Genomic DNA, 27,717 nt, shown 5'->3' with positions numbered 1-27,717 from the left:
AGAGGGGATTCTAAATAAGAGTTTCATTTAGAAAGCAACCATACTGCTTGCTAAATTAGGACAGAGCTGAACAGAACTGCCAAATAGTTTCTCCTGACTGTAAGCTCCAAAGGAGAAAGGAGAGTTTATGATATTTTGTGCCAAAACTTTGATGAATTGAAGTTGAAAGAAAACTTCACTCCCTTGTCCCCATCCCCAAAATGTCTCTATACTTTGTTTTGCTGGGCATTTGAATATAATCCTCTTATTTACTTAGTGAGAGGTCCTTTTCCTCCCCAAGTCATTCAAGTAAAACTATAAATAACATATAGTGTCTGGGAACCCAGACATGAGTTTCAGTCCAAATGTGGCAGGTGCAATACAAACCTAGAGAAACATTCTGATGGCAGGTGGCCCATACATGATTCACAAATAAAATATAAAGCAGAAAGGTAATATGAGAGCAGTTATGACAATAAACAGCTTGCAGCATTTGCTCTGGAGCTCAGCTTTCCAAACCAGATCTGCTCAAGTGTTGCCATTACAGAACTGGGCCAGTGCTTTGCTCTGGGCTGGACTATGTGCATGGACAAGAGGAGACCAGCAGAGGAACAGTCACTGCCTAAACAGCAGATCTACCTGTCCTGCAGGGAAAGCACAAGGAATCAACTTTCCTCTTTTTCCACAATGTTTTTTCAAAGAAGTTTTTGGCATAGAGTCCCAGCACAAACCTGATACTGATAGCTGAGTTTTCAGTTTTCATTAACTGAACAAAACAACCCTGGAACAGCAACAAAAAGACCATGGAACAACAATAAAAAAATCCCAAAACACAAAATCCCTCAAACCTACAAGCTCAGCCTTTGCCCTAGTCCCATTCAAAGACTGTTTTCTACTCATCTCCACTTTTCACTTTGGGACACACTAAAAATTTCTGTTTTGCATGGTTAAAAAAATCCATGCATACACAAATGTGAATATATGAGTAGTTGGAAGTCATCTGCTGGCAACTTTGGTACTATTCCCAAACAGAAGAGGTGACAGTTCTGCTCAGGCTGATCACCAGTGATCATAGTAAGCTTCATACAGTCACTCAGAACATGAGTCACCATTCCTGTACGTGCTTGGTGAGTGGCCTAACCACTGCAATATACTAAATCCTGAAGCAAGTGTCACCTACCAAATTGCCCAGTTTGCATACATAATTATATATAAAATAAAACAGGGCTGATTCAGGGATGAGTATCATACCACATGACATAAGACAGTTGTCAGCCTCATTTTCTCCAGTTTCTGAATTTTCTAAATGATTTGATAATTCACTGCTGAATCTCAACTTTCCAAAAAAGGATTCAAAATAATAAGTAAGTAGTTACAGTTGCTTCAGAACTTCATATTTTGGTCAAATATGTCAATTACTCCTTGGACTGTACTAAAACCCTCTAAAGCAAGTACAGACTCTGGTGTTGCAAGAAGCTCGAGTTACAACTATTCTGTGATTCTCCTCACAGATTCACCTAAACAAAACAAAACCAAAAGGGTGCCAAGGCCCCTGATGATGAGTAGGTCTTGGGTGTTACAGCTACAGGCACAGAATCCTCTTCTTTGGCTTATGTCCTTTTACTGAACCACATGCACAACTTGAAAGTTATTCCAAGAGGCCCAGGATAAGTGTGTAGGTAACCCATAGTACACTGATGCAGGGATTACTGAAGTCTTTGGGAGCTGAATATTACTGGAAGTCAGCTGCTTACTGGTAGCTTCCATAAAAATTAAAACATTAACTTCAAGTCTAATTTTCAAAAACTTTGAGTGAACAACACTGTTAACCTGATAATTAATAAGCCAACCACACCAGTCAGGGTGTTCAAGCATTGTGATGTGTATAGAAAGAAGTTTGTTTAGTTTGAGGGAGTTTAGCAAAGGCTAATGAAGCAATGATGGGACAAAAAGCATTTTGATACTCAAATGAAAAAATACCAGCAGTCTTAGAGACAACTGAGCAAGTGTTTTTCAATCACGTGTCATTACTGCTGTTGCAGCTTTCCCTCAAATGACTGAGCATGTTAATTCCTACCTGCAGGAGAAAGCGCATCAGATGAATCTCTTTGATGTCATGATACGAATAACGGGAACACATCTGGTCTCCCACAGCGTGATCTTTATGACATAAGTTGAAAATAAATGGATCACTGATTCTGGAGTAGAAAAAAAAAATTAATTTGAAACAAAAAAAACCTGGGGAGCCCTCTTGAACATTTAAGTCCTCCCCTAAAGAAAAATAATAATACCAAGAGATATCAAGATAAACTGGGACATACATAAACTGAAAACAAAGCTAAATAAATAAAGCTAAACACTAAAGGCAGATTTTCTACGAGTTACTCAAATAAAGAGCCTGTGGAGGCTAAGGGGAGGTTTGGAGTTATTTGAGTATATGCAAGTAGGCAGAGAGCAATGTTTGCACACATTGGAGTCTGAGAATCAATAAGGGAAGAAACTTGCTGGGAGAACATGAAAGCCCAGGCTGAGGGTAAGCATCATATGGACACACAGCTATTGTAAACAGCAATTACTTGGAATTAATAATTAAGCAATTAATTTATTATTATTTTAGTAGCATATATGTATTAGAGTTGCAATCAACAGCCTAGCCCACAGAAAATCCCTTAGAAAAACAACCTGAGCTTTTATCAGGTCCAGTCCAATTGATCCTTGAGTCACCTGATCAGATTGATTGATATTAGACTTCATAAGATTTGGACGCAGAGCAGACAGAGTAAAAATGCTGAGCTACTCACTGTCCCACTGGGCTTTGCACATGAGCACACAGTATGCACAAAGAGCTTGGTCTAACAGACTCGTTTGCAATATTGATCACTTTCAATAAATCATGAGTCAAGAGATGACAGCAGTGTGCCAAATATTATTTATGATTCTGTCTTGGAGAAACAAACAAAAAACTTATGAGATAATGAAGCTAAAGGCTCCTGTCCTAATTATTCCATATGAATAAAAGATGTGAGTTACTCAGAAAGAAACTTTAACAATATAACATAACTGAAAACCAGCAATGTAGGTTGCTGTCCACCATCTGTTGAAGATGGGTGTTCTAATGGCACCTCCAAAGCCTGTGAGCAAGCACCCATGTTAGTTATGTTAAACGGGTGTTTAACAAATGGAAAGGGTGGCAAACTTCTTGCTGTGCTGTTATTCTGCTTAAATTCCCCACAAAAATGTGTAAATTTAAGATATCCATGTGCCAATACTGAAGGTGACCAGGCAGATCTCTGGAAGGAAGGAAAGAATGACTCACCTGGACAGGCAGTGACGAGTACAGTAGACTTCCTCCAGAGGGGATAACACAAAGCACTCACAGATGTAAAAGTGCTCTTGGCCAAAGAGCAGCACCCCTTCCAGTGCTGTATGACCCTGCACAACTGCCACGGAGCACTTGAACGTCACCTGGAATGGAGGCAAGCGTAGTAAGGCCAGGAGCTGGTAACACAGGAGGCAGAGGCAGCAGGGAGCCAGAGCCAGTGATGCAGAAGAGCACAAGTTTGTACCGAAAAACTGCCATATCGATTCGTGGTCCACAGGGCCAAAGTCACAAAATCACTGAGGCAGCAGGGAGCCAGAGCCAGTGATGCAGAAGAGCACAAGTTTGTACCAAAAAACTGCTATATTGATTTGTGGGTTCACGGGGCCAAAGTCACAAAATCACTACATGACTGACAGAAGCCCAATCAGAATATATGAATCTATCAATCTAATTGTCTTAAGGATTTAGATAAACATTCTAGAATATTTTTAAAAATTTCCCTTGACATCCTAACACTCAATTACTTGTTTTTACTCCAAAGTAAACTAACTTGGCCCTTACAATAGAGGAATTTCTTAAACAAAATTTAAAAACATGGGGAATTTTTCAACAAAGTATTTTGTTTATCATATATACCAGTTGATAGAAAGTGTTCTTGGGAATTGACAAGTTTTGATAAAGAAAAGAAAGCCTTTATTCTGGAACATTTTCTATGGCTGGGAGATAGTGCAGAAAGTAAACAAACTAATTTAGAGATCATAAAATTGTGTGGCCTGCAGAAAATTTAGAAGTTCTGATTTTAAATCAAGAAGTAGTTAATTGCAATGAACTTCCCTTACATTTAGAAGCATGGAGTTCCTTATTTTTTTCTGCTTATAAAATATTCTATATATACTCAGCTCCAAAAGCTAAGTCCACTAGTTAGTACAGTCAACTGGGATGATCAAGGTCAGCTCAGTGTTGTGCCCAGTTTCAACCAGAACTTTCAACCAGTACCTCCCCTAGGAAAGGGGCAGTAGCTAACTATCCATTAGCCCAGCCTCAAAAATGTTGCTCCCAAAATCTTAAAACACTAATACTACCTTACATACTAAAAAAACCCTGCTCTCTGCTGAGCTCCTCTTCTGAATTAGCACAATCCTCTGCTGCACAGAATCCAGAAATGAGTGTAGAATTTTGCAAGCTGAGTCCATCTGAAGCTGCAAGGAGCCGAGAGCTACATACAAAGGGATTAGAGAGGTATTTACATAACAGGACAACTTTCCTGGTTCAGAAATGTGTTCCTAAGAGAACAGACTGATAAGTATGAGAAGTATCACAAAATCTGATTTTCTCTTAAGATCTCAATGATCTACCAAACTTCTCTACCAATCTTCATAAGAACTATGGAGCTGTATTATTTTATGGGGCGTGCAAAATTGACCCAGAAATTGAATTAGTTTTACTAGATCATATAAAGTCTATATGATAATATGTAGAGTAAGTATGGTTCTACTTCATGCTTTGCCTCTGTTCCTAAAGTCACTATTTCAGGTGTCAAATCTACAATCTTCCCTGCCATTCCAAACTACACATGGTATAGCTAAGGTCAGCTGAAGCAGACCCCCACTGCTTCACAAGCTTTTAGTCTTTGATGTTAGGATAACATCAATATTAAATTCATAAGTAAATTAAATACAGTCTTGTTTCCACACTTACATACTTTACTGAAAAGCCATTATTTTACCAACAAGTGGGGCGCTTCATTTTGAAATCACTTAGTGGGCACAGGAGGTTATTTTCCTCATTCTGGGTTTAAGGGGAAAAAAACAGCCCTGGGAGATTTCTGTGGGTAATTTTTCATGAAGATCTCTTCAATATCTTTCCCCTTTATATGATTTCTAATAGGAAGGTAGCATTTTTCCTCCACCTCTCCCACAGGAATGCCTGTCTCTGCAGGGATGTGCCAACCACAGAGCTCTGGACTGGAGTGCCTGCCATTATGTGGTTAGAGACATGTATGCTTGCACTGAGAATACTGGGGAATTCTGCTCACATTAGCATACCACATGGTTTCCGGAAGTAATTAAATAGGAAAAAGATTGCTCCTTCCCAAAAGGAAGGTAACTGGATATTGAAACATCAGGCAGTTGCATAAAGCAGCTCCACAGACACAAAGTTGCAATCCAGACTTGCAAGAAATCCACCTCACCAAACCCAAAGATTATGTGCATGGTTATAGGAGGCAGGTGGATCAAGAAGGAGGCCTATGACTTCTAATATGGGCTGGCAAAAAAACCACTGTGCTATTCTGCCTAAGGCAGAACCAGGGCATGTTAGTAGACTTTGTTGAGGGGGAAGAGCACATAACCTCTCTTTCACAAACCTTAAACTCTAAGCCCAAATATTGTGTACTGTCCAACCAAAACCAGTCAATAATAACAATACCTTTCTTCAATTTTATATTATTTCTTCAAATTTATATTATTAAATAAATCTGCCTTATTTGAAATACAAGAGCCCTTGAGCCGAGTAATTTTTTTTCATTTGGGGAATGTGACATATTATTGCTGATGAGTAACAAAGATCTGACTGAGTTGTACTGCAGAATATCCACCAGGACAGTGCTGTACCTGCAAGTCTTGTACCTTCAGTCTTGCATTGAAACACCAAGCAGCTTGACATTATCATAAATTAAACAAAAACTTTCATTTTCTGTCAAAACAGATCAAAACCCAGTTCACAAGCTACTAGAATCATTAATCAATGAAGCAAACATGACATAAAATAATTGAATAATTACCTTCTAAGGTATTGCCCAAAGCCCTGCATCTCTTGATTGCTCTGTTCATTCAGATGTACAAGGGAACACATTCACTCAAACACACACACACATTCAATGACTTTTCTGAGCAGTGCAGGAAATAAAATGGCTCCAGTTGCCTGCTTAAAGTGCAAACAGCTCAGGAGGCAGCCACTGACAAGGCAGGACCTCTGTGCACTAAGTGAGCACAGGACAGCTAATGTCACCCCCCGCTGCTTTTGTTAATACTTCTGTCAGCTCGGCGAGGCAGCGACTGCTGCTGGAAAAAAACACGCCTGGCATTTCTGATGGCTTCCTGCAGAGTTACATGGAGAAGAGACAGACAGCCTGAAGGCTCAAAATGAGATCAGTGCATGGAAATCATGCCTCACATTTTCATGCCTGTCTCCTTCTGCTGGGGAGAGGTATGGGGAGGAAGGGGCAAAAGGAGGAGAGGCAGAGAAGTGAATTCTGTTATAGAAACAAACTGCATCAAGAACTCTGAAAAGTCCTATTAGAGAGCACGTGTGACCCCTTAGCCAGTGGCAAAGCATCAAGAAAATCTGGTGATGGTATTTTTCTAGTTCATCTTTCCTACCTTTTCACTCTCTGAAAACTCCTGCAATATAATTTGTCTCTCCACGCACAGTTCCAAGAAGTCTTCTGAATGGAAACTCTCATGTAGAGCTGGGAAGAATGTTAGCTGGTTACAATCCAATCCCTTCTGATCCATCTCCCTCTCTGCTCCATTTAACATCAGCTCTCCTATATGAGTATAAAAGAGATTGTGGTTTTACTGGCAGCCGGATGACACCAAAAGCATTTGCAATTTAGTCTTTCACTCAGTCTATTCTACCTTGGGAAATAGCATTATTTATCTGCAAAAAACAGGCAAGAGAATTAAAATCTGTGACTACTGAAGAAGGATGCTTATTTCAGGGAGCCAAAGACAGATACACGCAGTCAGTCATAATTCAAACAAAATCCCCATATTCACAGAAGATTAGGAAATTAGGAAAAATTTTAAATGGTAATCTTTTAGGGACATAGACTAAGCAGGATCTTAAGAAAACCCAAAGAGAGACAACCCACTTATATCTTGCCCAAGCTGTGTCCCAAATTTTGCAAACTCATGAAATGCATGCAGATAGAAAAGGCACAATCAGCCTTCTTATTAAGGCTTCATGCAGAAACTACATAGTGCTTCCATCTTGTTTGACACCTAAAACAATGAGCTCCACTCATTTATTAGCTAGGCAGTAAAAAGTATACAATACTGCATATTTCCAACAGCACTTTTTCCAAGTTTAAGCAATTAGGAGCTTTCCAGGTGCCCAAAAGTGCCCAAAGCTTACACTTCAGAATAGCTTTTTTGCTTTAGATCTTTCAGGTAGCAACAAGAGAGCAGAAAATTCTGAAGACAGTTGATATATCACCTATGAAATTTGCACCAGTTTTGTTACAGATGTTACAGTGACATTTTCACCCCGAGCGCAAACAGAAAGGGTTTTTTTTTCTGGATTGTGACCTAGAAATTCATACTCTAATTCCAATTCTTTTTGGCTGTTTATGTCTACTGTTTTGATGATGAAATGTAGCCCTAAAAGGTTACCTGGATTCACTTCAGTAGGGGAAGTTGTTTCCCTTCTGTTTCCTAGGAGAACCTGTAAAGAGACTAGGTGTGACTAGAGTGCACATGCAGATAGGTAAACATAACTCAGAACCTTGTTGGCAGACAAAAACACAGATTTAGAACTATGTTGCAAATAAATGCCTTGGAAATTCAAATAAACTCATTGGAAAGGAACAAATAATCATCACTGGAAAGGAACCTAAATGAACAAATGTAAACAATTAAGGAAAAGAACTATTATCTTTCCAAAGATGATCACACATGAGGCCAGTTATAGGATAAAAATCATACTATTCAGTATGCAGAAAACTGCCAGAATCCAAACAGCACAAAAAATGCCTCAGGTATGGGAACCTTATATTAAAGTGCTTCAGCCTTTCATTGATGGGATTTGGCATTTTGACGTTTGAGAAACAGACAGTAGTAAATACCCCACATTCACAGTTCAGTCTTAGCTTAAACCACTCTTATTTCCCCTTTTGGCCATTCCCCACTTTTAGCAGCACTAGTAACAGGACAGTGCAGCCTTCCAGCTGGACTCTGCTGCATACATTGGGAAGCACTATATATTGTTGAGATACTACTAGCAGAAAAGTATGGCCAGCTTATACCTGTCTGAGGAGATTTTATTCAAGAAAAGAGAAAAAAAAACATTCTGTTGCTCTTAAACGCATTGCAGCCTTTCTTAGCCCCAAAACCAGATCCTTTCAGTGGGTTCTCTATACATGGAGCAGCATATTCAGAAGTCAGGTGATGAGAACCAGAGGAAAGAGATACACATATTTGTCGAAAGTTGGACTCTGCTTTTGAAAGTTTTTTCCAACCTTAATGTTTCTCTAATTCTATAAAGTCACCAGCAACTGTTGCAGACATTGTGCACCTCCTGCAAAAGCTTTCTACCTCACTCTTCCTTTGCATCGTTGCCACTTGGGTGTTCACTTGCTGAATCCTCCTCCTCATTCGTGAGGGCCCCTCGTAACAATCAAGAATCCATCGTGGCTCTAATGATCCTGAAGCATCTCTCCATGGGCCCCTTCTGTAGAAAAGTTGTTCCTCAAGTATCACCCAGTCCTTGGCTGCTTTGCTGTAGGCACACTGCTGCATCTGTGGGGCAGAAACACTTTGTGGTGGCTTTTGGACACCTCCCTCCTCTCAGCCACCAGTGGCACTGCCCCAGTGGTTCAGAGGGTTCTACCCAGCCCACCAGATGGGACCTCTGCAGAGGGAGTGCTGCAGACCTACAAACACCAGTCCAACTGACCACTGTGTGTGCAGGAGATGTTGCTAGTGATAAAATAGTGATAGTCTGACTAGACAATACTGTGACAGATAAAAGCATGTCACGAACCTGAAAATGGCTGCTTTCATAAAATTTCCAACTGAAAAGCAGTGAGCCAGGAGAGCCACATCACAGAGGTTTTTATTCACTCTAATTTTTTTTCTGGCAAACATGTGTGACAAGTGGTAACAACAGGGTTCACTGAAAACAGTCTGAATGATTCAGTAGTAAGCATACTCTACTCCCTCTTAGCAAGGCATAAATTTAATTCTTTCTACTTAGGTGCTGTGTGCAAGCAGCTAGAGAGCACTAGCATATCAATATGAAGGAGAGAAGAGGTAAGAATTTCAAAGAAGCAAAAAGTTTTTTGGTCCCTGATGGCCAAATCTGAAACACAAACATACATGTGATGTTTTACTATTCTATTTAAAAAGTTTTAGTGGCTACTAAAGAAAAAAAAAAAAAAGAAAGAAAGGTCACAGTTCTGCAATTGGAAGAGTTGAATAATTCATTTAAACAAAGGAAAAAAAAAGGGTCCTGAAAATAAAGTGGGGAGTCTGATTGCTGAGTGATGCTGTACCACACTTCAGCAGTAATGTCAGGAGAGGAGTGTTGACATCGACTCTCAGTGATTCTTTAGGCACAATATTCATCTCCTTTCTAAAATGCTCAGTTTCTCAGTGTAGTCCAAGAGAAACCTTTCAACAACAGAAAGCTGTTGCCCAATATTCCCGTCCTTTACCTGTACATGGTCCTTGTACAGAGAAGCGTAGAGCTCCTGCCCAGCTCTGCGGTATCGTTCCATACACGACACAAATCCCTAGAAGAAACATCAGAACACATTATACCAAGGTGCTGCAGGTGTAAATCCTGTGAGGGACAGAAGCAGGCATTAGTTACTCTGTCTTTTACTAGAACAATTAAGGAATATGGCCTGTATCTGCAAGTTTGATGGCTCTGCAGGCAGTGTAGAGATGAGTCAACCACCTGAGAACAAGTATTAAACTTACACCAGGAATATAAACATAAACATCATCTTAACAAGGATCATTAGTGGAACTACTCAGAACTGTCTCAGAAGAAGAAAGAAAACACCAAATACAATGTAAGGTTCCTCTTTTGGCAACTGAATTAGTACTGCAAATAGCATAAATTATAATAATTTGTTGTAGAGACCCCAACTGATGTAAGGATCTATAGTGAGATTATAAAGGAGAGGTGAGTGTTCCCAGTGCCATCTGAAGGCTGTCACATCCAGCTCAATCTCCCTGACAAATGTGAGATTGTTATGAGTCACAGCATGAGCCTAAACTTGCTGTAAGGTCCCAGCCTCGTACTACCTAAAGCCATGGGTCAGGTAGGTAAGTTTTAAATGCAGGGACTCTGCCACGCTGGCAGTGGTCCCTCACAGCAAACTGTCTGGCTGCTGCTGGCACTGGGCTCTAATTAAGTTAACATACAGGGTCTGGGTGTTGTGCCGATGACTGCTGGCTGCCAGCCAGGTCTGTAACCCTGCTGCGAAGTCACATTTATTGGTGTTTCCCTGCAGGAAGCTCCTGTTTTACACTGATGAAAGTCATTATATTTTTGTTTGTTTAAAGCATCATTAAACCTGTAATCACAGTTGTGGCCTCACAAAACTATTCCATAATTCATATAAAACTCCCATAAAGGCTGACCTAGAAAGCAACAGCATCTCTGTGCTCTTAAACCAGTCCTGGTATAGGAGAAGAACTGAGATCCTGGCTCTATGTGGACTTGGGGCAAAACCATTCAGAGTAAAAAAAAATCAGTTTCTCCGTTTTAGATACTCAGAGGCTATTCAAGCCAAGGCAGTGCTCTATGACAGCTGTTTCCAAGTTGCTTGTAGTCTGTATTTCACTCATGGTCATCCGTGAGACCCCTAAGGTCAAAGTCCACACTGCAAAGATTCTCACTGACCCAGCTCCTAGCCCTTGAAACATATGAAGGGTCCAAAGGAGGAAAACTCCTGCTACCCACATCTGGTCAACTGAAGGCTAACCACTTTGGCTTCCAAATGAGCTATAGCTAGCCAGCTTCAACCAGATGAACCTGTCCCTATTGATCTCACAGGAAAACCATCTGCTTGTAAAGTGAAATGAACAGTTAACAAAATTGGAGATGACTATGATTGAAAAAAAACCCAAAAACCATACACAAGCCAGACCAACACACAAAAACAAAACCTGAAAGAGATAACCAATAAATGTGGACAATATAGATCAGGCTATTACTAAGTGTTCAGTCAAAACAGTTATACTGTAATGCTTAATGAATAACTAGTGCAAACAAGTTTCTAAGAAGTAAACAGATTCCATTAAAAACTGTAGGTGCTTATCTTTAAAAAGAGAAACTCTTTATGGAGTAGATTAAATACAGCAGAGCCACAGTAAAAATCTATCTTAAACAAGAACATGCCAGCTTTGATAATTGCTAACGTAGTATAATATAAGGTTTGAGTTTTATATGCAGAAAAGCAGGTGTAAATGTAAGAACTGTAACGCACATTTTTGGGAAGGGCATACTAAAGGACTTTATTGATCAATCCTTTCCTAAAAATCTAGGAAACTGTAGTAGGAAATAGTAGGAAACCATGCTTTAAATCTTTTTTAATACAGATTTCTCTACTTTGCAGCCTTAGGCAATCACACTGTAAGTAGAATCAGATAATTTTGCTGCCACATATTCCCCAGCCAATATTTAGAGCTTGAAAAGGTGATAGAATTCACAAGTTATTTTCCTATTAAAAAACCAAAACAAATAACAGACTCAAAAACTCTTTGTTGTCTTGCTGCATGGAGTCCTCAAATAAGACAGAAAATTATTAGCACTGAGGAAACCCAGGGTGTGAATTTTCTATAATTTCTTTCAAGTAAAGCAATTGTGACACTGTAATGAGAAACAGTTGAAAACAAAAAAAGATTGAGGTGTGACTTATAAGTTAACAAAGCTCTACAGAGCTTTGGAATGCTTTGTGTCTCTATTAAAAAAAAATATATTTAGATCACTTAACACTCATGCACCACATAAATATTCAGGCTTGCCATAATATACTCGAATTGGATGATACAGACAGCACACATACCACAGTTCTTTCCTAAAGAAACATTATGTCACTGGGGCTCTGCACTTTGAGACTTTCATTGTGTGTGTTGTGTTACAGAATATACATGCACACAAAAATACATGCCAAAACTCTTAATAAATGAAAATAAACATCAAGACAAACTAATTTTGGAGTTGTAAGAGACACAAGGAAAACCCAAATGTTCAAATCTCTTGCTATGCCAAGCAAATTATCCTATGGATGATAGTGACGACACCCACATACTTGTTTTGAAGCATGTGTTTTAAGTCATCTCTTGGTAAGGGCTAGAACTGGTGATATTAGTCTACTACTTTAGATCTTCTGAGCAAAATATCGTAAGTATATAAACATAGTGAGAGCATTAATGTAGCATCACAGCTGTAACCTTTGTGCAGTACTTTTGTCCAATACATCCTAGAGATATTTATGAGACAAGGCAAAGTCTTTAGTTTACAGATGGGGAAACAAAGAAGTGAGTTTCTGGAACATAACAGAATCCAAGAGCTGAGTTTCTGGAACATCACAGAATCATAGACTGGTTTGGGTTGGACAGGACCTTAAAGATCACCCAGTTCCAACCCCCCTGACATGGGCAGGAACATCCCCTAGAGCAGGGTACTCAGAGCCCCATCCAGACTGGTCTTGAACAGCTCCTGGGATGGAGAGTCCACAACCTCCTGTCATTAGGACATGGTTGCAAGGAAAAAGGGTATGATGGGGCAACCCCAACCTGAATTAATTTCAAACAGCCTGATAAGCACACAAAGAAGATGCATATGGTGAGAGCATGCAGTAGTGGGAGGGGGAACCCTTTTGATGAACCAGTTTGGAAGTCCCTTGCACTCTTATGTTCCCAGTGGCAGAGAGTACTCTAACACAGCTGATGTACCAGATATTAGATCATATCCCAGGAACAGTTCATATACTCAATTCCTCTAACTTGGGCTTTCACAATTCTACAAGGAAGGTTTTTAAATCTAATTATGAATATTCAAGTAATCACTAGGTTTTTAGACAGTATTTCATGGGCATAGAAAAACAGAACAATAGGTAGTGAACTCTTAGGGATGCCAGAAACTGCATGTGAATAGCAAATGTGACAGTAGCAAAGAGTTTGTGCATGGCAGAAAGAGATCTGAGGACTCTGATTCAAGAAATCACTGTGTTTAGGGAGGTCCTTATGCATGCATTTCACAACTTTATGTACAGGTTGTCTGCTAGTGAAGGGGCCCAATCTTTCCTTTAAACCAAATATTAAAGACATCAACTCACAGATAATATATATGCAGCACTTGAACTTCAAAAGTGACAATTAAAAATACTTAAAATCTCCACGGATCATAACACTGAAAGAAGAAAATAGGAAATTACCATCATTAGAATGAGAAAAATTGCAGTATACCATTGTAGTAAACTTCACATCTTGAACCTAACAGAAAAAGAGATGAAATAACACTAAGGAAATTCCATTTTATAAAGAGCAAATTTTTCCATTTTTCTTTAGCATACATTTCCCAGAAGCTCAGCATTAAATGGGATCCACTTGTGGTGCAGCATTGCTTGTCTCAGCAGCCCCATATGCCACCTCTGCCTGCTGGATTGCATGCCTTAACCAGTGTGGATGAGGAGGATGTGACCTAGTCAGGAAGGAGAGTTTCTTACAAAAGCAAATTATTTTTGCAGGCATCATCTAGAGCCAATAATTTTGTCATAGCACATTCCTGAACCACTATGACTTACACAGGCACAGAGCCAGACTGTCAGTAAAGTTTTGAGCCTAAATTCTTTGGAGATATGAAAACTATCATCTTGTATTCATGGCAATTCTCATGCTCCTTCTTTTTCCACACATCTACCCAGTATGTGCAATTAAAGCTCAATACTTCTGGTCCTTTCTTGCTAAATCAATCAATCCCTTCCTCAACAGGCTTGCTGCAGAGGACAGGATTACAGCTACCATGGCAGCTTTAGAGAGAAGCATCTGAGTGCTACAGTAAACTACTAGAGCTGGGTGAAATCTCCAGTGCACCAGCCCTGTTCTATTCAGATAGAGACAAAGTGTGTAACACCTCCACATCTGCTCCTGCTGCTGAATCTGACACAGTGACCAGGTACACTGCTTCCCTGTGCAAACAATAGGCCACCCATCCCGAGACCAGATTACTTTTCAAGTAAGTGACTATGCACTAGGCAGCAAGTAGGTTCATTTCAGAAGAGGAATAATTGTTCCATTACTCCCCAGGTAACAATCATTAAGCTAAGGCAGATGATGTTTTCCTTAGCAGAAAAAAGAGCAGTTTATCCTAGTCCTTCACATACACTCTCCACACTGAGGGTTGTTTGCAGGCTCTTTTGAATCACAAAATTGTTATTGCTGTGTGGATTTTATTGTTGCATTGCCAAAATTCATGTAGCTTTTCAACAGCCTGAGTTCCAGCAGTGAAGTGTTGCATGGAAGTTTCGTGCCTCATCCCTCTAGGAGGCTAATGCAGCATGCCAACTGCTCCTAAGGATCATGGATGGATTCCTGGCATTGCCAGTTGGTTGGGGAATAGCAGACCTAATGAGAAAATCCTCCATATACCAGTGCATCATAAATGTACTCACTCACAGGGGTGGGTTTCAAAGGGTAAAAGCAAAGTGTGGTGTGTACATGTGATGAGACTTCCACACTGTATTTATCAGCTAAGGACAGGCAGTACAGGAGCCAGTCTACTTCTATAGCTCCATAAGTCTGTGTGTGTGCGTGCATACACACAGCCCTTCAACAGATGACACTCCTGAACAGATTATTTCCTGGGAGAACAAATAACTTGCCTCCAAATAGCAGAAAAGCTCAATGAGAGTCAAGGCATGTTTGTTCTTTAATCCCATCTCTGAGAATGGCTTCTGTGACTTTAGGATAGTTCATTCAACCCCTTGAGGACTGAGTTTCCATCCTGTTACAGCAGAAGCATTAGGTTTTACCTCTGAAATGAAAGGCAAATGTCAGACTTTGGTATTATGGGGAATAGCAGGGGAGTCTCTTGCCTTCACTTGTTCTTACTCACTGTTTTCCGATTTCTATTTAAAATGTGGAAGTCCTACAGGTGTATGTAACTTACGGCTTTATTACACACTATTATCTAAATGCATTTGTCCAACAGGCTCCTGTGCTGGCATTTGCTGATTACATTTGAATCATGGCTTTTATTTAGGAAAATTTGACCTTCTAGTCCTTTAGCTGATGAAAAAATTCTGTAAACCTCAGTATATGCTTAGGGGTCAGAGTACAGAAAACAAAGAAACATCTCTCTCCTGACCCATAAAAATAACAGTTTTCCTAAAATGACTTAAATTTAAAGGTGACAAGACTACTTCTGAGGTTTTTTAGTGTATGTAGTTGAAGCTGCTCTGCAGCAAAAAGTATAATCAGAACACAGATAGACACAGGCAAACTTTAATTTGGCTAGCAAAGATGACAGCAACAAGAAATGAATGGCCACAGACTTCAGCAGAGTTAGCAACCTATACCTTGACCTAGAAGAAAAATTTAAGTCAGTCTTGCATAGATTTCTAGGACCTCCCTCGATTTTCTGTTCTTTATTTTTCATTTTAAATTGACACTTAATTCTTCTGAATTCAAACAATTTCGTTCTGAAATTATTGTAAATAAAATCATGAATCAAAAGTAGAAGAAAACAGACATATTTGAAGCAAGAAATATGTAATATTATTTGTTGGTGTATTCAGCAAAGAAAAGAATAATCTCTTTCTGGTTAGCACGTGTTTCTCTAGAGTTTTCTGCAACCAAATAAGACTCCTCTTTCATCCACATTAACAGCATTCAACTCATTTGGCATCAGCTCTGTTATGTGAAAGTAAAACTCTGCAACCAGCAGCTCTTGAAAGACGAGACTTTGGTGCCAACAGCTTTAACCATTAAATTCCACTTGCTGAAATCCAATATCCAAACTCAAGCCTGACCAGACACAATCTCTAGCTTGAAAGGAAAACGGATATTTTAAAACAATATGCAGGAAATAGCAGGCAACATTTTCATACTATGTGTAATTCAATGAAGGGACTTCACTCCCATAGAAGACCACTGAGTTTAAAAACACAGGAAAACTCCCTCTGAAGAGTTCCTGCAAAAAATTTGCGATATCTCTTGTGTTTCAGGTTTTATGATTAAATTGGTATCAATCAAGAAAGAAACAATTGTGATAGGACAGGTTTCTACTGTGCACTGGGCTATCACACCATCTCCTGTAGCAGCCTCTAATGAATTTTTAGGGGACAGACAGAGGGGCCTGAGAATCTGGGTCAGCCTGAAGATTAGTAGTCATCATACAGCACTTACACTCCAATTCTCAGCTAAACACTTGCCTCCAATGAATGGGGAATGATCCCCACATGTTCCAGAAAGTTCAGTGATTTCTATCACATAATATGAAATAGATCTACATTTTATGTTTTCATGTAAATCTTATCTAGCATTGACCTGTTGAATGATTTCTTTATGATCTTGTAAACAATCTGAAAATGATAAATGAGCAGTGTGTCAGATATGTGTGTAAAAGGACATGAAAATTTCTTTGTTCAAAGTTAAAGAAACTTTCCTCAGCTTGCTACAGCATGCAGTAATTTAGCTTTGAGCCAGTTATTAAACAAGACAATAATATTATAATGGAAATTGTTTAATATACATCATTAATAGTAAAGTGCCTGCTTTCATTGAAGTAAAAAAAATGCGTGCTATGAGCAGTTTTGAAATGAATATTTGATTCCAAAGTTCCCTTGTGCATTTAATGACATGCTAATTTACATTTTAATTACTTCCTAAGAAATCAAAGCATTTGTTGACAGAAGAACATAATGTCAACTTCACGGTGCACTGTTGGTGGATAGTTAATGAACTTAATTAGATAATTAGTGATGTTAATTATCCTTCTATTATGAAGATAAACATGTTACACAAATGATGCTCTTTTCAAAGAAATATCATTAAATGTTTGCTTGTTTTAACTCAGTTAACTTGAAAAGCTGATAAAAGACCAACAGAGTGATTGGTAAGAAAAAGATTTAAGTAACATTTCTGGCTTTGCAATTACAAGTTAGGAAGTCTCTTAACCTCTTCATTCTGAAGAATGGGATTAAAAAGGGAATTTAAGAGACCTTATCTATTTCAAGTTATATGGGTCTTTGTCATAGAGGAATGAAATTAATCAACAAAAACAGGAGAGGACAGGCATGATGAGGCTTCCTGTAAAACTGAGAAGGCTCTGCATTTCTTGGAAAGAGTAACAGCTATGTCTACAGTTCTGAGTCAATGTGTCTTACAGGAGTTAGAAGTGTGGTGCTTGTACCTTGCCAGGCACTCATCCTAAAGAACCTCAGGTCAGGGCATGGAGCAGCTCTGACTTATTTACCGTTGACTGAAACACAATTGCTACAGTGGTCATTTGCTCCTTTTGTAGCTTTTTTATGATATCAAAACCAGTCACAGTCATTGTTAACCTGAAAATTAAATATCTATAGTAAATTTTGATAGCAAAACTGGGTGGGAGGGGGAAAGGAGGAGAAAGAGCACGAGATCAAAAGGCTCACTTTGAAACAGGAAAGTCAGTGATTTGAAACCTTTGGCACTGTATTCAGTCTTACAGACCTTCCTGCCAGCAAATTTACCCAAACCTGTCACCCAAATCTGTAAGCATCAAAAAATCCAACTTTCTGCAATGCTCCTCATGCTCTGCATGACTACTGAGACTTCCAAGAAGATGCAATCACCACAGCAGATCAGTGCCATTCTACTACCAGAAATGTAATTACACTCTCTTTTCTACATGATCACACCTCCCAGAAAAAGCCACAAGCAAAGCATGAGATAGCACAGTGTATTCAGAAACATGCAGAAAACATAGCTGCATTTGATGGCTAATTTCATACTTGCCACCAAGGAGCAGGAAATTGGCTTTGCTGATGATGGAGAACATGAGAAAAAGTACAACAGAAATGTGGGGTCTGAGCTTTTGCTGGAGTGAATAGTTTGAATTTTGCTGGTTTTTTTCAGATTGAGGATTGGGTCTCAAAAGCACTCTTCCTATCTTGTAAATGATCACAGGAAAAACTTAAGAGGAGTCTTTTGCTGCTTGGTTTTTTTTGTTTTGTTTTGTTTTAATCTGTAGCAAATACTACAACTGCTTCAGCATGTGTATATTTTTCAGTTGATAAAATAATCAAGTTAATAACCCAGTAAAAAACCAATTTCTTCTTTCTACTGGGCACACTTCTGAAATCCTGGGTGAATTTTTGCACTTCTCTCAGTAAACTTTGCTCAGTTAGGAGCAAATATTTTTATTTTTCTATGGGATTTAAATTCTTTGTTCCTCACTACACAGTTCATATTGTTATTTTTCCTGTAATCTCCATATTTCAACCAAACATGAAGATTTCCTGTTGCTTTAGGACATAAGTCCGTAACTTGCAGAAGTGAAGACAGAGGCCAGTAGTGAAGACAGAAGTCACCTGACACAGAAAATTATACAAAATTACATTACACCACTACTAAAAGTGATTACCAAAGTCGTTACAAATACCATTTACTTTTAATGTAACTTTTCTAATGCAAGTAAGTATAATAAGGAAGAGGACTGTTGAGAGGTAACTTAACATTTTCTTCCTTTTAGATTTCACCTCTCTAAAAAGTGCATCAAACTCTGAAAGACAGGCTGGAGGGAAAAAGGGGGAGAGGGAGAAGGGAGAAGAACATTTGGAACTGTAGCTTCATATCTCATTGAGAAGAACAATTTATCAGAGCTATGGAGCTGTCAGTACTTGACATGATAAGGAATAACACCAAGTGAGTAATGTTTCTTCCAAACCCAGCTCCTTTAATTACAAGCAGCTTCCTTGCAGAAGAGAGACAGAAGATGTAGAAACACCAATTTCATGCACTTGTGCCTGAATAATGTCTCCGTGCTGCCTTTTCCAGATGGCAACCTTTTCACTGGAGGAACTAATGATGTGGGCATATTTAGGGAAAAACCAATAACAGAGTCTTTAACCTTCAACAGCAAAAAGCATGTTGTACAAAATGTTCCTTGGGATACATTTACAAATATCAATTACATTGCTCACTGAGGTGTAATCAGCTGTAATAATCAAAATTAATTTAAAAAAATAATTAAACAGACCCCAGGGCAAATAGTCAACTCTCTTCTAGTATGACATCACAGTATGCATATGTACCTGGGAAGAGCTTGCTCACTCTGTAAGCAGCAAAGTGATTTTAAGGACTGAGAGGGATTCTGCAGCATGCTGAAAAACGCCTTGCAGCTCAGTAAGGTACTGTCAGACACCCCAGCTGGGTGTCACAGTCTGCCTGGTCAACACACCTGCAAGTGAAGCAGGCATCACCAGACATAGCTGCTATCTCCTACAGCTTGAGCTAGAGGGTTAAGGCTCCCTAAAGTGAGGCTAAGAACAGGCTCATTTTCTCCTCAGGAGGAAGAAAAAAAAGACCTTAATACACTGAGCACAACAGTAGCACAAGCTTGGTTTAAAGCTCTGAATACTCTGCCAATGCACTTCTTCCCTACCCTATAGCTAGTTACTCTATCCCTAGTTCACTCAAAAAGTAACACCTATCTAGTGCTTTTTATATCTATTTTTGACAATGCTAAGCAAAAACATGGAAATGGCCCTCTCTTTCAGCAAAGGAGGAGCTTACACATGGAAAAGATAGTTCACATCTTCATTGCTGACAGGAGGAATAATGCATACCCTCCAAACCCATCCCTGGATTATACACCAAGACACATTTCCCTGTCTCTAGGGGTTAAATTAAAATTTGGACCTTTTATACTTCATATTGAGTAGAAAATGTAAGGATAGCACTGATAACACCTGAGCCTTCCTACTAATTCAGAGACTGAAGGACAAGGTTTACATAGGTGATGCAAGCCAACAGCAGCAGCAAAGCTGGCATCTCCTCCCCTTTCTCCACCCCAAGCAGAGGCCTGTAAGCACAAACACATCTGGGCTGCTTAGGTTTTCCAAGTGCCATAATTGAGCCCTGTGCAGAAAGTATGCATTATTAGACTATATGAGCAGGCTGCCTGTTCACAGAAGTTCTTCAGATCACTGTTCCTTTGTGATTATTTCTAGCAGCCTAGAAAAGGAACCTCAGCTGCAACAGCTGTCTAGTTTGCAATGGAACATGTCAACCAACAGACACACTCAGAAGCCTCCCAGATCCAGATCCAGACCAATATACAAGGCAGATCCAGAAAAGACAAAGAGCAAAATTTACCTCTGATTTGCCTGATGTTTCCTTTGGGTTGCGGCCAGGTATGAACCTAATAGCTGAAGAGAGGCTTTCACTCCAGGAATTGTGCTTGCTCTGGGACAGGCTTGGCCCCGCTTTATTCTGGAGAAGCTTCTTTTCAGATACTGCAAGGGAAAACCGACAAAAAAAGCTTTTAAGACGAAGTTGAGCCTGTCAGAAAATAGAGGGGTTCTATCCCCATTACACAAGACAAAACAACATGGCAGTGTGTCACTCCAGATGAATAATGTTCTATTTTTATGAGAAATGAATTAACACATACTTCTCAAGCTTTTATTTAAAAGCCTTACAGGGTTCTGCCATAGATAGTTTCATTACACAGACGTGAACTTTGAATCACTGCAGCATTACACACATTGCAATGCCCTTCTTTCAACCATATATCCTCCCTTTTAAATCTTCCAATGGGTTACAATCATCTAAGGCAATTTCTATTTCTTGCAGTACAACAGGAGCCCTGTGACCCCCACAGGGGTCTTCCCCTAACCAAGGAAGGGCAGCTTTCCATCAGGCACCCCATTTACCACAACATTTTTGCTTACTACAATGAGCGTTCCATAAAAGAACAGAGACCTAGCAAGTGCTGCCAAGCTTTCGTCATAATTTCTTCCCATAAAGGAGTGATCTCCGTTATCTTCATGTCTCTTTCTTTGTCATTTCCTTTTACAGAAAGATCCATCTTGTAAATGTCCTCCAGAGCCTGCCGCCTCTGAGAAATGAGCTGCTTCCAGATGAATTCCACTGTTCTCAGAATCTCCTGGCGGACTGGGAAACAAAAGTATCACCCAAAAAAATTTCTTCATTTATGTTCTCAAGTCAATCAACAGGTAAAGCAAAAACATCTCATTTGGAAAAGCACTGGTTCAGAGTAACTGCCAGAGTCAGTGGAGTTGTCTCTTTGTGTACGCTCCCTCCATAGGTTCTAAGCTAGACTAGTGAATCTAATACAGAAAACAGCAGGACATTTCTTTGATGATATTTCAACTCCTTGAAAGAAACAAGTAGGAGTGACACATGGTTTTTACTGGTTTCTGCTTTGGAAAGCCATTTAATCAGAATTTTGATGATCTTATTATTGTGCATAGGATGCTAAAGCACATAAAGGACATTCCTTTATATTGCCAAACATCACTGGAGATGGAGGGGCAAACGTAACCAAGCTGTGAAACAATTTGACACAGCAGGAGAATACTACACAAGAAAGTACTGTGTTTTTCTCTATTTCCCTGCAAACCAGACTGATTTGGTTGCAACTTAACCAAGCCAATATATATTTAAAAATAAAAATTAAAAAAACAAAACACTGCTCTGCTGCAGGGCTCAGCTGACCACACTGAATCCTACACAATTTTTTTTCTGTATTTCTCTGAACTACTACAATACTTCTTTCTGCATATAACATACAAACCCTTTATGTACCTTGAAAAAATAAATAGAGCAACAAATAGCTTATGTGTCTCACCCCTTATACTGGCCATAACATGGAGGAGAGATCTCCAAACTGATACCCATTACTCCCAAGGATGCTGGGTGTGACTTCTGAATAAAAAGGCTTGATGCAAACACGTAATTTTTAGCACAACTCTCTCTGTGCTGTGCCTGCTGTGCCTGTATACCAAAGAGGAAATAAGTGGCACTTGCACAAGCTGCTCTGAAAACTGCTTAAGACAGGTATTTTCCTCCTCTCTAAGCCACAGGCAACATGTGCCATAAATTACCATCATCTGGAGTAGGCAGGCTGTCCTTTTCCTCTTCACTGGGTTCAAGGAAAATTTGGTGATAAGAAGCCAGCTTTGGTTTTGCATCCACCCCAAAACCTTCTGAACAGCTGTGACAAAGGGGAAAAAAAGAAAAAAAAGGAGGGCAGGTAAGGAAACCAGACTGAAAACAAACTGAGAACAGTGAAAGAGCTACAGGTGTTTCTGCACATCCAGTCCTACTTGATTTATTTAGTAGATGAGTATTTTCAGGTTTGGAGCTTATACCAGTCATGTAATACCATGGGATTTTCAGCAAGCGGGAACAACTGCCAGTCTGTTTTTCAAAGTCAAGGAGCACACATCATGACCCTGTAGATCCCACTCTTTTGTGTGCCTTATCCGTGCACTTTACTGCACTTGTATCTACCATTCACCCCAGTTAGAGGGAACACTGGGCTGTCCTGATGTAGCCAGACTGCATCAGCCTTCTTGCACCTCCCCTGGGCATCTTGTGCTTTGTCTCTTTACTCTGAATTCCTTGGCTAGAGGCATCTGCCACTATGTGGAAAGCAGTGTCTTGCTGTACTCTACACTTGAACTGCTTAGTGAGTTTTTTGTGTCACTGATGATTCACTCAGTTTCTAAATTGCTCATCACAAAAAAGCTACAAACTCAGCTCCATGGATACTATTAGAATGTAGATGTGATTATTGAGAACATCATCATGGCCAAGAGGACTTCTACTTTGGGACTGGGGGGTTGTGCCACAATCTACCAGTCAGGAGATAAAAGTCACAAGTAGTAATACAGTACAGCAGTAATACTTAAAAAAAATAAATAAAAAAAATAAAGAAACAAATAAAGAAACAGGCTTGCTTAAGGTACCCAGACAAGTTGGACTTTCTTACAGAACTGCTGTCAATAATAGCATATATAGCCACTAGTAACACAAAGTTCTTTTAATTCTGAACAGGCCCTACTATCTGGGAGAATCAAATCCTTGGGTATGCAAAGTTGCCATTTTTATTTCTGATTTTCTTTAAAATACCACATTTCCGATTTTCTGGATTTGCCATGTTTAGCTTTTGGATAACATAAATCCTTCTGTACTTTAGTTTTTAAAAAAATAGTTTGTGCTCTTACTCCATAAAAGCAATCCTCACCCCACCTCAATGGGTTTGACCTGAAAATTATTATCTGACTGGAATAAGAACATCCAAAAAAGATCTCAGGAAGTGCAGCTCATTTCTGGTGTGACACTCTATTAATGGGTTCCATTCAGACCATCAAAGCAGTACAGAAGGTTATCACTGAAGCAAGAATCATTAAAGTGAAAAATGCACTTGCCAATATTTGCTTTTTCTCACAAAACTAAGCTTCCAAGGTAACTCCCCAGCTTACATTAGCAAGAGTACATCTGTTATATCAAAATCTGTAAGAACAGCAAACAGTGGGTATGGATGTTCTAGTCCTAACCAATGGCAGAGGGCAAAACTCCCAATCTCAGAACAACTAAAATGCTGCAGCTCAGATCCAAGTAACAATAACACAAAGATCACAAGATCCATTCACACTTCTATATATGTTTTAAATGTGCCCACACACAAATGACTGCTGGATCAGAAAAAAAATCTCACTAAATTACCCCATGCAGATGTCTCGGAGAATGGCCACCTACATGATTTGGGAGTGATCCTAGCTCACATCCCAGGAAGATTTCCAGATGCTCATTTTCTTGATGGGCTTGTGAGCCAGCTCCACTGAAATCAGTTCAAGCTTGTTAACTGCAGTGACTACTCTGAAGTGAGTAGACTGCTGGAAATGCTGTATCCAGCTCAATCTCAGCTTCTGTTCATTCCCCAGACTGGATATTGCCTAAGTTATGTGACATCTCCCCCTCTGCACCCACTTCCATAGGTACAGCACAAATATAGAGAAATATCATAAGATAAACACTTGTACCTGCCCGAGTTCAGTTGGCAAAGGCAGTACATCAGGCAGATGACAAAATTACTATTTGAGTTGTAAGTTGCAAAAATAGTGTCCCACTGCTCTTGCAGAACAATGAGAGTATTCAGGACATTAAACTGTTCAGGTAGTGATTGTTGTGGTCTGGATAAGCAGTACAGGATGGCTCTGTTTAAGCAGCTGTACAGGGCACTGAGGAAAACTTCCTTTTGAGAAACAGAGCTTTCTAAGACCTGTGAAAACACAAAACAGCAGTTTACTTGGCTTGCTTAATGAACTTTCTCCCCAAGGATCCACTCCTCCCATTACATTTAAGCTGTTGGAAACTTATTTCAGCAAAATTCACTATAACTACCTGTTACATAAAAATTCTATTTTTCAGTATTTCTGCTGAAGTTCCCATAACTGTGGAAGAGATTAATTTATCCCAGTTCATCAATGTGTACATAGCCAACAGACAGTGTCACAAATGAGTTAACTATCCTTTCTTTTTGCTGCACCATCTCTCTCTAATTATAATTTACAGCTGTTATGTTCTCATGCAAAAAACCAAGAACAACAACAAGCACCACAATCACCAAATGGATTACAGCCATCTTTTTCAGAATTGCAGTACCATGACCTCAGTGTAAAAAACCAGCATGTTACAGCATGTTGATAAAAGTTGGGGAGAAAAAAAGTGACTCACACACATAATCTGTTTGGCAATGAAGATGAAGATTTGCTTGGGGTCAGCCACAAACATTCTGCTGTTCAATTTCTCAACCAGCTTCTGAACAAAATAAACAATATTCATCATGGATGGGGGTGCAGCTGATTCTGACGTACCATGAGGATCACTGCTTGCTGGAGAGGATATAAGAGGGTTGATTATTCCATAACAAGAGGAAATGAAAAAAAAAAAAAAAGTGAAATGTGAGTTTACCAGAGCTGAGAAGAAACAGTCACTCATAATATCTCAGAGCTGGGAGATGTCTAAGACTCTAGGTATAGCAGAAACACCTCACTCAGACTGGAAATGACAGCTCCATCTTAAGGATGGAAGCAATCTCACTAAAATGCTGCAATGAAATACTGGTTTAACTAACGACTCAGAAAGGAGAGCAGTAACAACTAAGTTAATGGGGCTGCTTTAAGCATTGAAGAATAAACCTAGATGTCTTTCTACATACTCCCTTTCTAATATTCAGAATCTCTTCTCAAAAAGAAAAAAAGGAAGGTGCTCTCCAAAAAAAAAAAAAAATTACAATAACATGCAGACTGTCTTGCAGTAAGACAGAATGGACAGTGGAACCTGTTGAGCTGGACTATTATGCTAGCTATTGCTTCCAAACCTTTCTAACAATGACACCTACATGCTAAATATCAGTCAGCAGGATATTTAAGCAATAGTTAATCTGATTCTCACCACTCACCTCTTGGTCTCGTTTTCCCCTCGCCTTGGCTGGTAACTTGAAAGATGTCCATTGCAGATAGCAGAACTTTTGTCTGAAAAAGTCTCCTCTGCTCACTGGTGGCATCTTCTGGAGAAGCCTATACAATGATGGCATACATATTAGTACAGCAGGAAAACAGGAAATCTGACTCCACTTTCAGCAAGAGTGCATATGTGGACAGCTACTGGACAACAGATGAGATGGCAGAACTTCATTCCCAGCTGGAAGACAAGGAAGTCTTACACAGAACTACACCATCTATCTGACAGCCAGCACAGTCACCCTCTGCACTGAACAGAAACAAAGTTTTGTAAAGGGCCGGAGACTGGCACACAGGTGGTTCCCAAGAGGTCTTGTGCTCAGGGACATTGAGCTCTATTAGCAGACCCAGGATTCAGACAACCAGAAATCCAAACTCTGTTTTAACTGTACCAAGGCTTTAAACCTATAAATCTGGTGCTCCACAAGAGGATTCAACTCATTACAATTGTAGTCAAACTTATGTTCATTACTATTTGTATTACTAAGCTAAATCTGCATCAGAACTCATATTAGGACACCTGGACTATTGACAATTTGGAGTTGAATCCCAAATTTTTCATTTTCCCCTTTCTTCAGACTACTCTGATTCTCTAGAGTGCTTTGAGTGGCTGAAATCTATTATCCAGACTCAGCTGCTACAGCTTGTATTAATCTGAACTCACAGTTGAGACAGGGGTTTTTTGTTTATTTGAGAACTGAGATTTTGTTATCTCAAAAATCAGTATGCAGGACTCTCCATCTGATGTTTTCTGTTCTCAACAAATTCAAGGGGTTTCCTAATGGCAAGCAGGTATTACTAAGGAAAAGGAAATTGTTTTCACACTTTTCTTCAATATTAAACATTGCCTGAAAAATGTCTTTTCTGTTTTCCAGGGACAGCATTTTCTTAGTTCACATTAATGCAGAGGAATTAGAGAAGTCCTTTCCTTCTGTCACTGTTATCAGTTTTGTTATTAGGTCTCTAGAAGGGTATGTCCTGTCCTTCCACCCCCAGTGCAAGGTAGAACAGCAAAGCCTGCTGATGTGATAAACCTCAAGAAGCAGCTCAAGGGGATGTCCTTGTTTGCTTGCTGGGATGTTGAGAAGACTGTCCATCAGGAGGACTCGCACAAAATCCCACACTTGCTTCTTGGCAGGGTGTGGTAGGAGTGGGAGAGAGGAGGGATCAGCACAGCCTTTCCCTTCAGCAATGGCTGGTCCATCAGGGGTCAAAAGGCCTTCAGACCCACCCTGTGAAAGCAGACAGCAAAACATTTCCACTCAGTCTACTGTACATTGATTATTTTCTCTCTTAGTGACCCCTCTCTGGTCAGAAGGGCTTGTGCTGGCTCCTGTGCACATACCTTGGGTGATCCTGAATGAAAAGCAAGCATAGCCAAAGTTTTCAAGAAGTCAGGACAGTGCCACACAGGGTCCTGTGTATAACTGTGGTAGATCAAGCACAGAAACTCGATAACATTCCCGGGATAGGCAATCGCCCAGGAGGCTTCTGCATCTGCAAGAGGCTGAACAGACAAATGTGCATCTGGTCAAGGCAGCATTCCTCTCATTCATAAAAATTTATCTTTGTTCCTCTTTAGGTATTCCTAAGCAAGAGTGACTCAGCCATAAATTCAGACAAGGCACCAGCAGCCAACCTCCACATTGCAGACTGAAGATACACCCAACCAGAAAGGTGACCTATCATCATCAAGAATGAAAAAACTGAGTACTGTTGTGGGCAAGACCTGCCTCTGGTCTCTGTAAAACATGAGCCCATCACATCCTGTGCTACATAGCCAGGGCAGTAGTTGTTGTGCCCCTTGGCAGTCCCCGCTCACTGCCATGTTCAGTATTGCCCTCTGAGGGCACAGCAGGATTTGGGGTTACAGGTAAAGGCTGCCACCAGCACTTGTCACACCTGGGCTCTTTATTCAGCCATTCACACTGCACTGTCCTTGCAATGAAACACTTACCTTGTCCACAGTGAATCTAACCATTTCCAGCAGTAACACAGCTGCCTCTGCACACAGCCCAAACTTGAGGACATTCTCTCTGAGGTGGTGCTGCAAGATCCACTGCAACATAGACTCAAGATCTTTCTACACAGGAGGAATAAGATTTCATTAAGAGATGGGAATTATATATGATACATCAAG

General features: G+C 39.8%; 1 protein-coding gene across 1 annotated transcript in view; it reads right to left on the bottom strand.

Moving 5' to 3' along the window:
* WDFY4 (WDFY family member 4) overlaps nt 1–27,717 on the bottom strand; it is a 132,330-nt gene that overhangs the window by 43,339 nt on the left and 61,274 nt on the right. Inside the window, exons 35-49 of the mRNA XM_039709353.1 lie at nt 27,535–27,660; nt 26,923–27,084; nt 26,612–26,809; nt 25,517–25,634; nt 24,790–24,947; nt 24,096–24,334; nt 22,152–22,261; nt 21,007–21,198; nt 20,398–20,537; nt 9,738–9,815; nt 8,617–8,820; nt 7,696–7,747; nt 6,682–6,848; nt 3,296–3,444; nt 2,057–2,177 (exon numbers count right to left, since the gene is read on the bottom strand). Of these exons, the coding sequence (XP_039565287.1) occupies nt 2,057–2,177; nt 3,296–3,444; nt 6,682–6,848; nt 7,696–7,747; nt 8,617–8,820; nt 9,738–9,815; nt 20,398–20,537; nt 21,007–21,198; nt 22,152–22,261; nt 24,096–24,334; nt 24,790–24,947; nt 25,517–25,634; nt 26,612–26,809; nt 26,923–27,084; nt 27,535–27,660 (2,214 nt within the window). The remainder of the gene's footprint in view (nt 1–2,056; nt 2,178–3,295; nt 3,445–6,681; nt 6,849–7,695; nt 7,748–8,616; nt 8,821–9,737; nt 9,816–20,397; nt 20,538–21,006; nt 21,199–22,151; nt 22,262–24,095; nt 24,335–24,789; nt 24,948–25,516; nt 25,635–26,611; nt 26,810–26,922; nt 27,085–27,534; nt 27,661–27,717) is intronic.

This window comes from Passer montanus, unplaced genomic scaffold (assembly GCF_014805655.1).
Source record: "Passer montanus isolate IOZ18808 unplaced genomic scaffold, ASM1480565v1 scaffold21, whole genome shotgun sequence".
NCBI lineage: Eukaryota > Metazoa > Chordata > Aves > Passeriformes > Passeridae > Passer > Passer montanus.
This window is presented reverse-complemented; position numbering and strand designations above follow the sequence as displayed.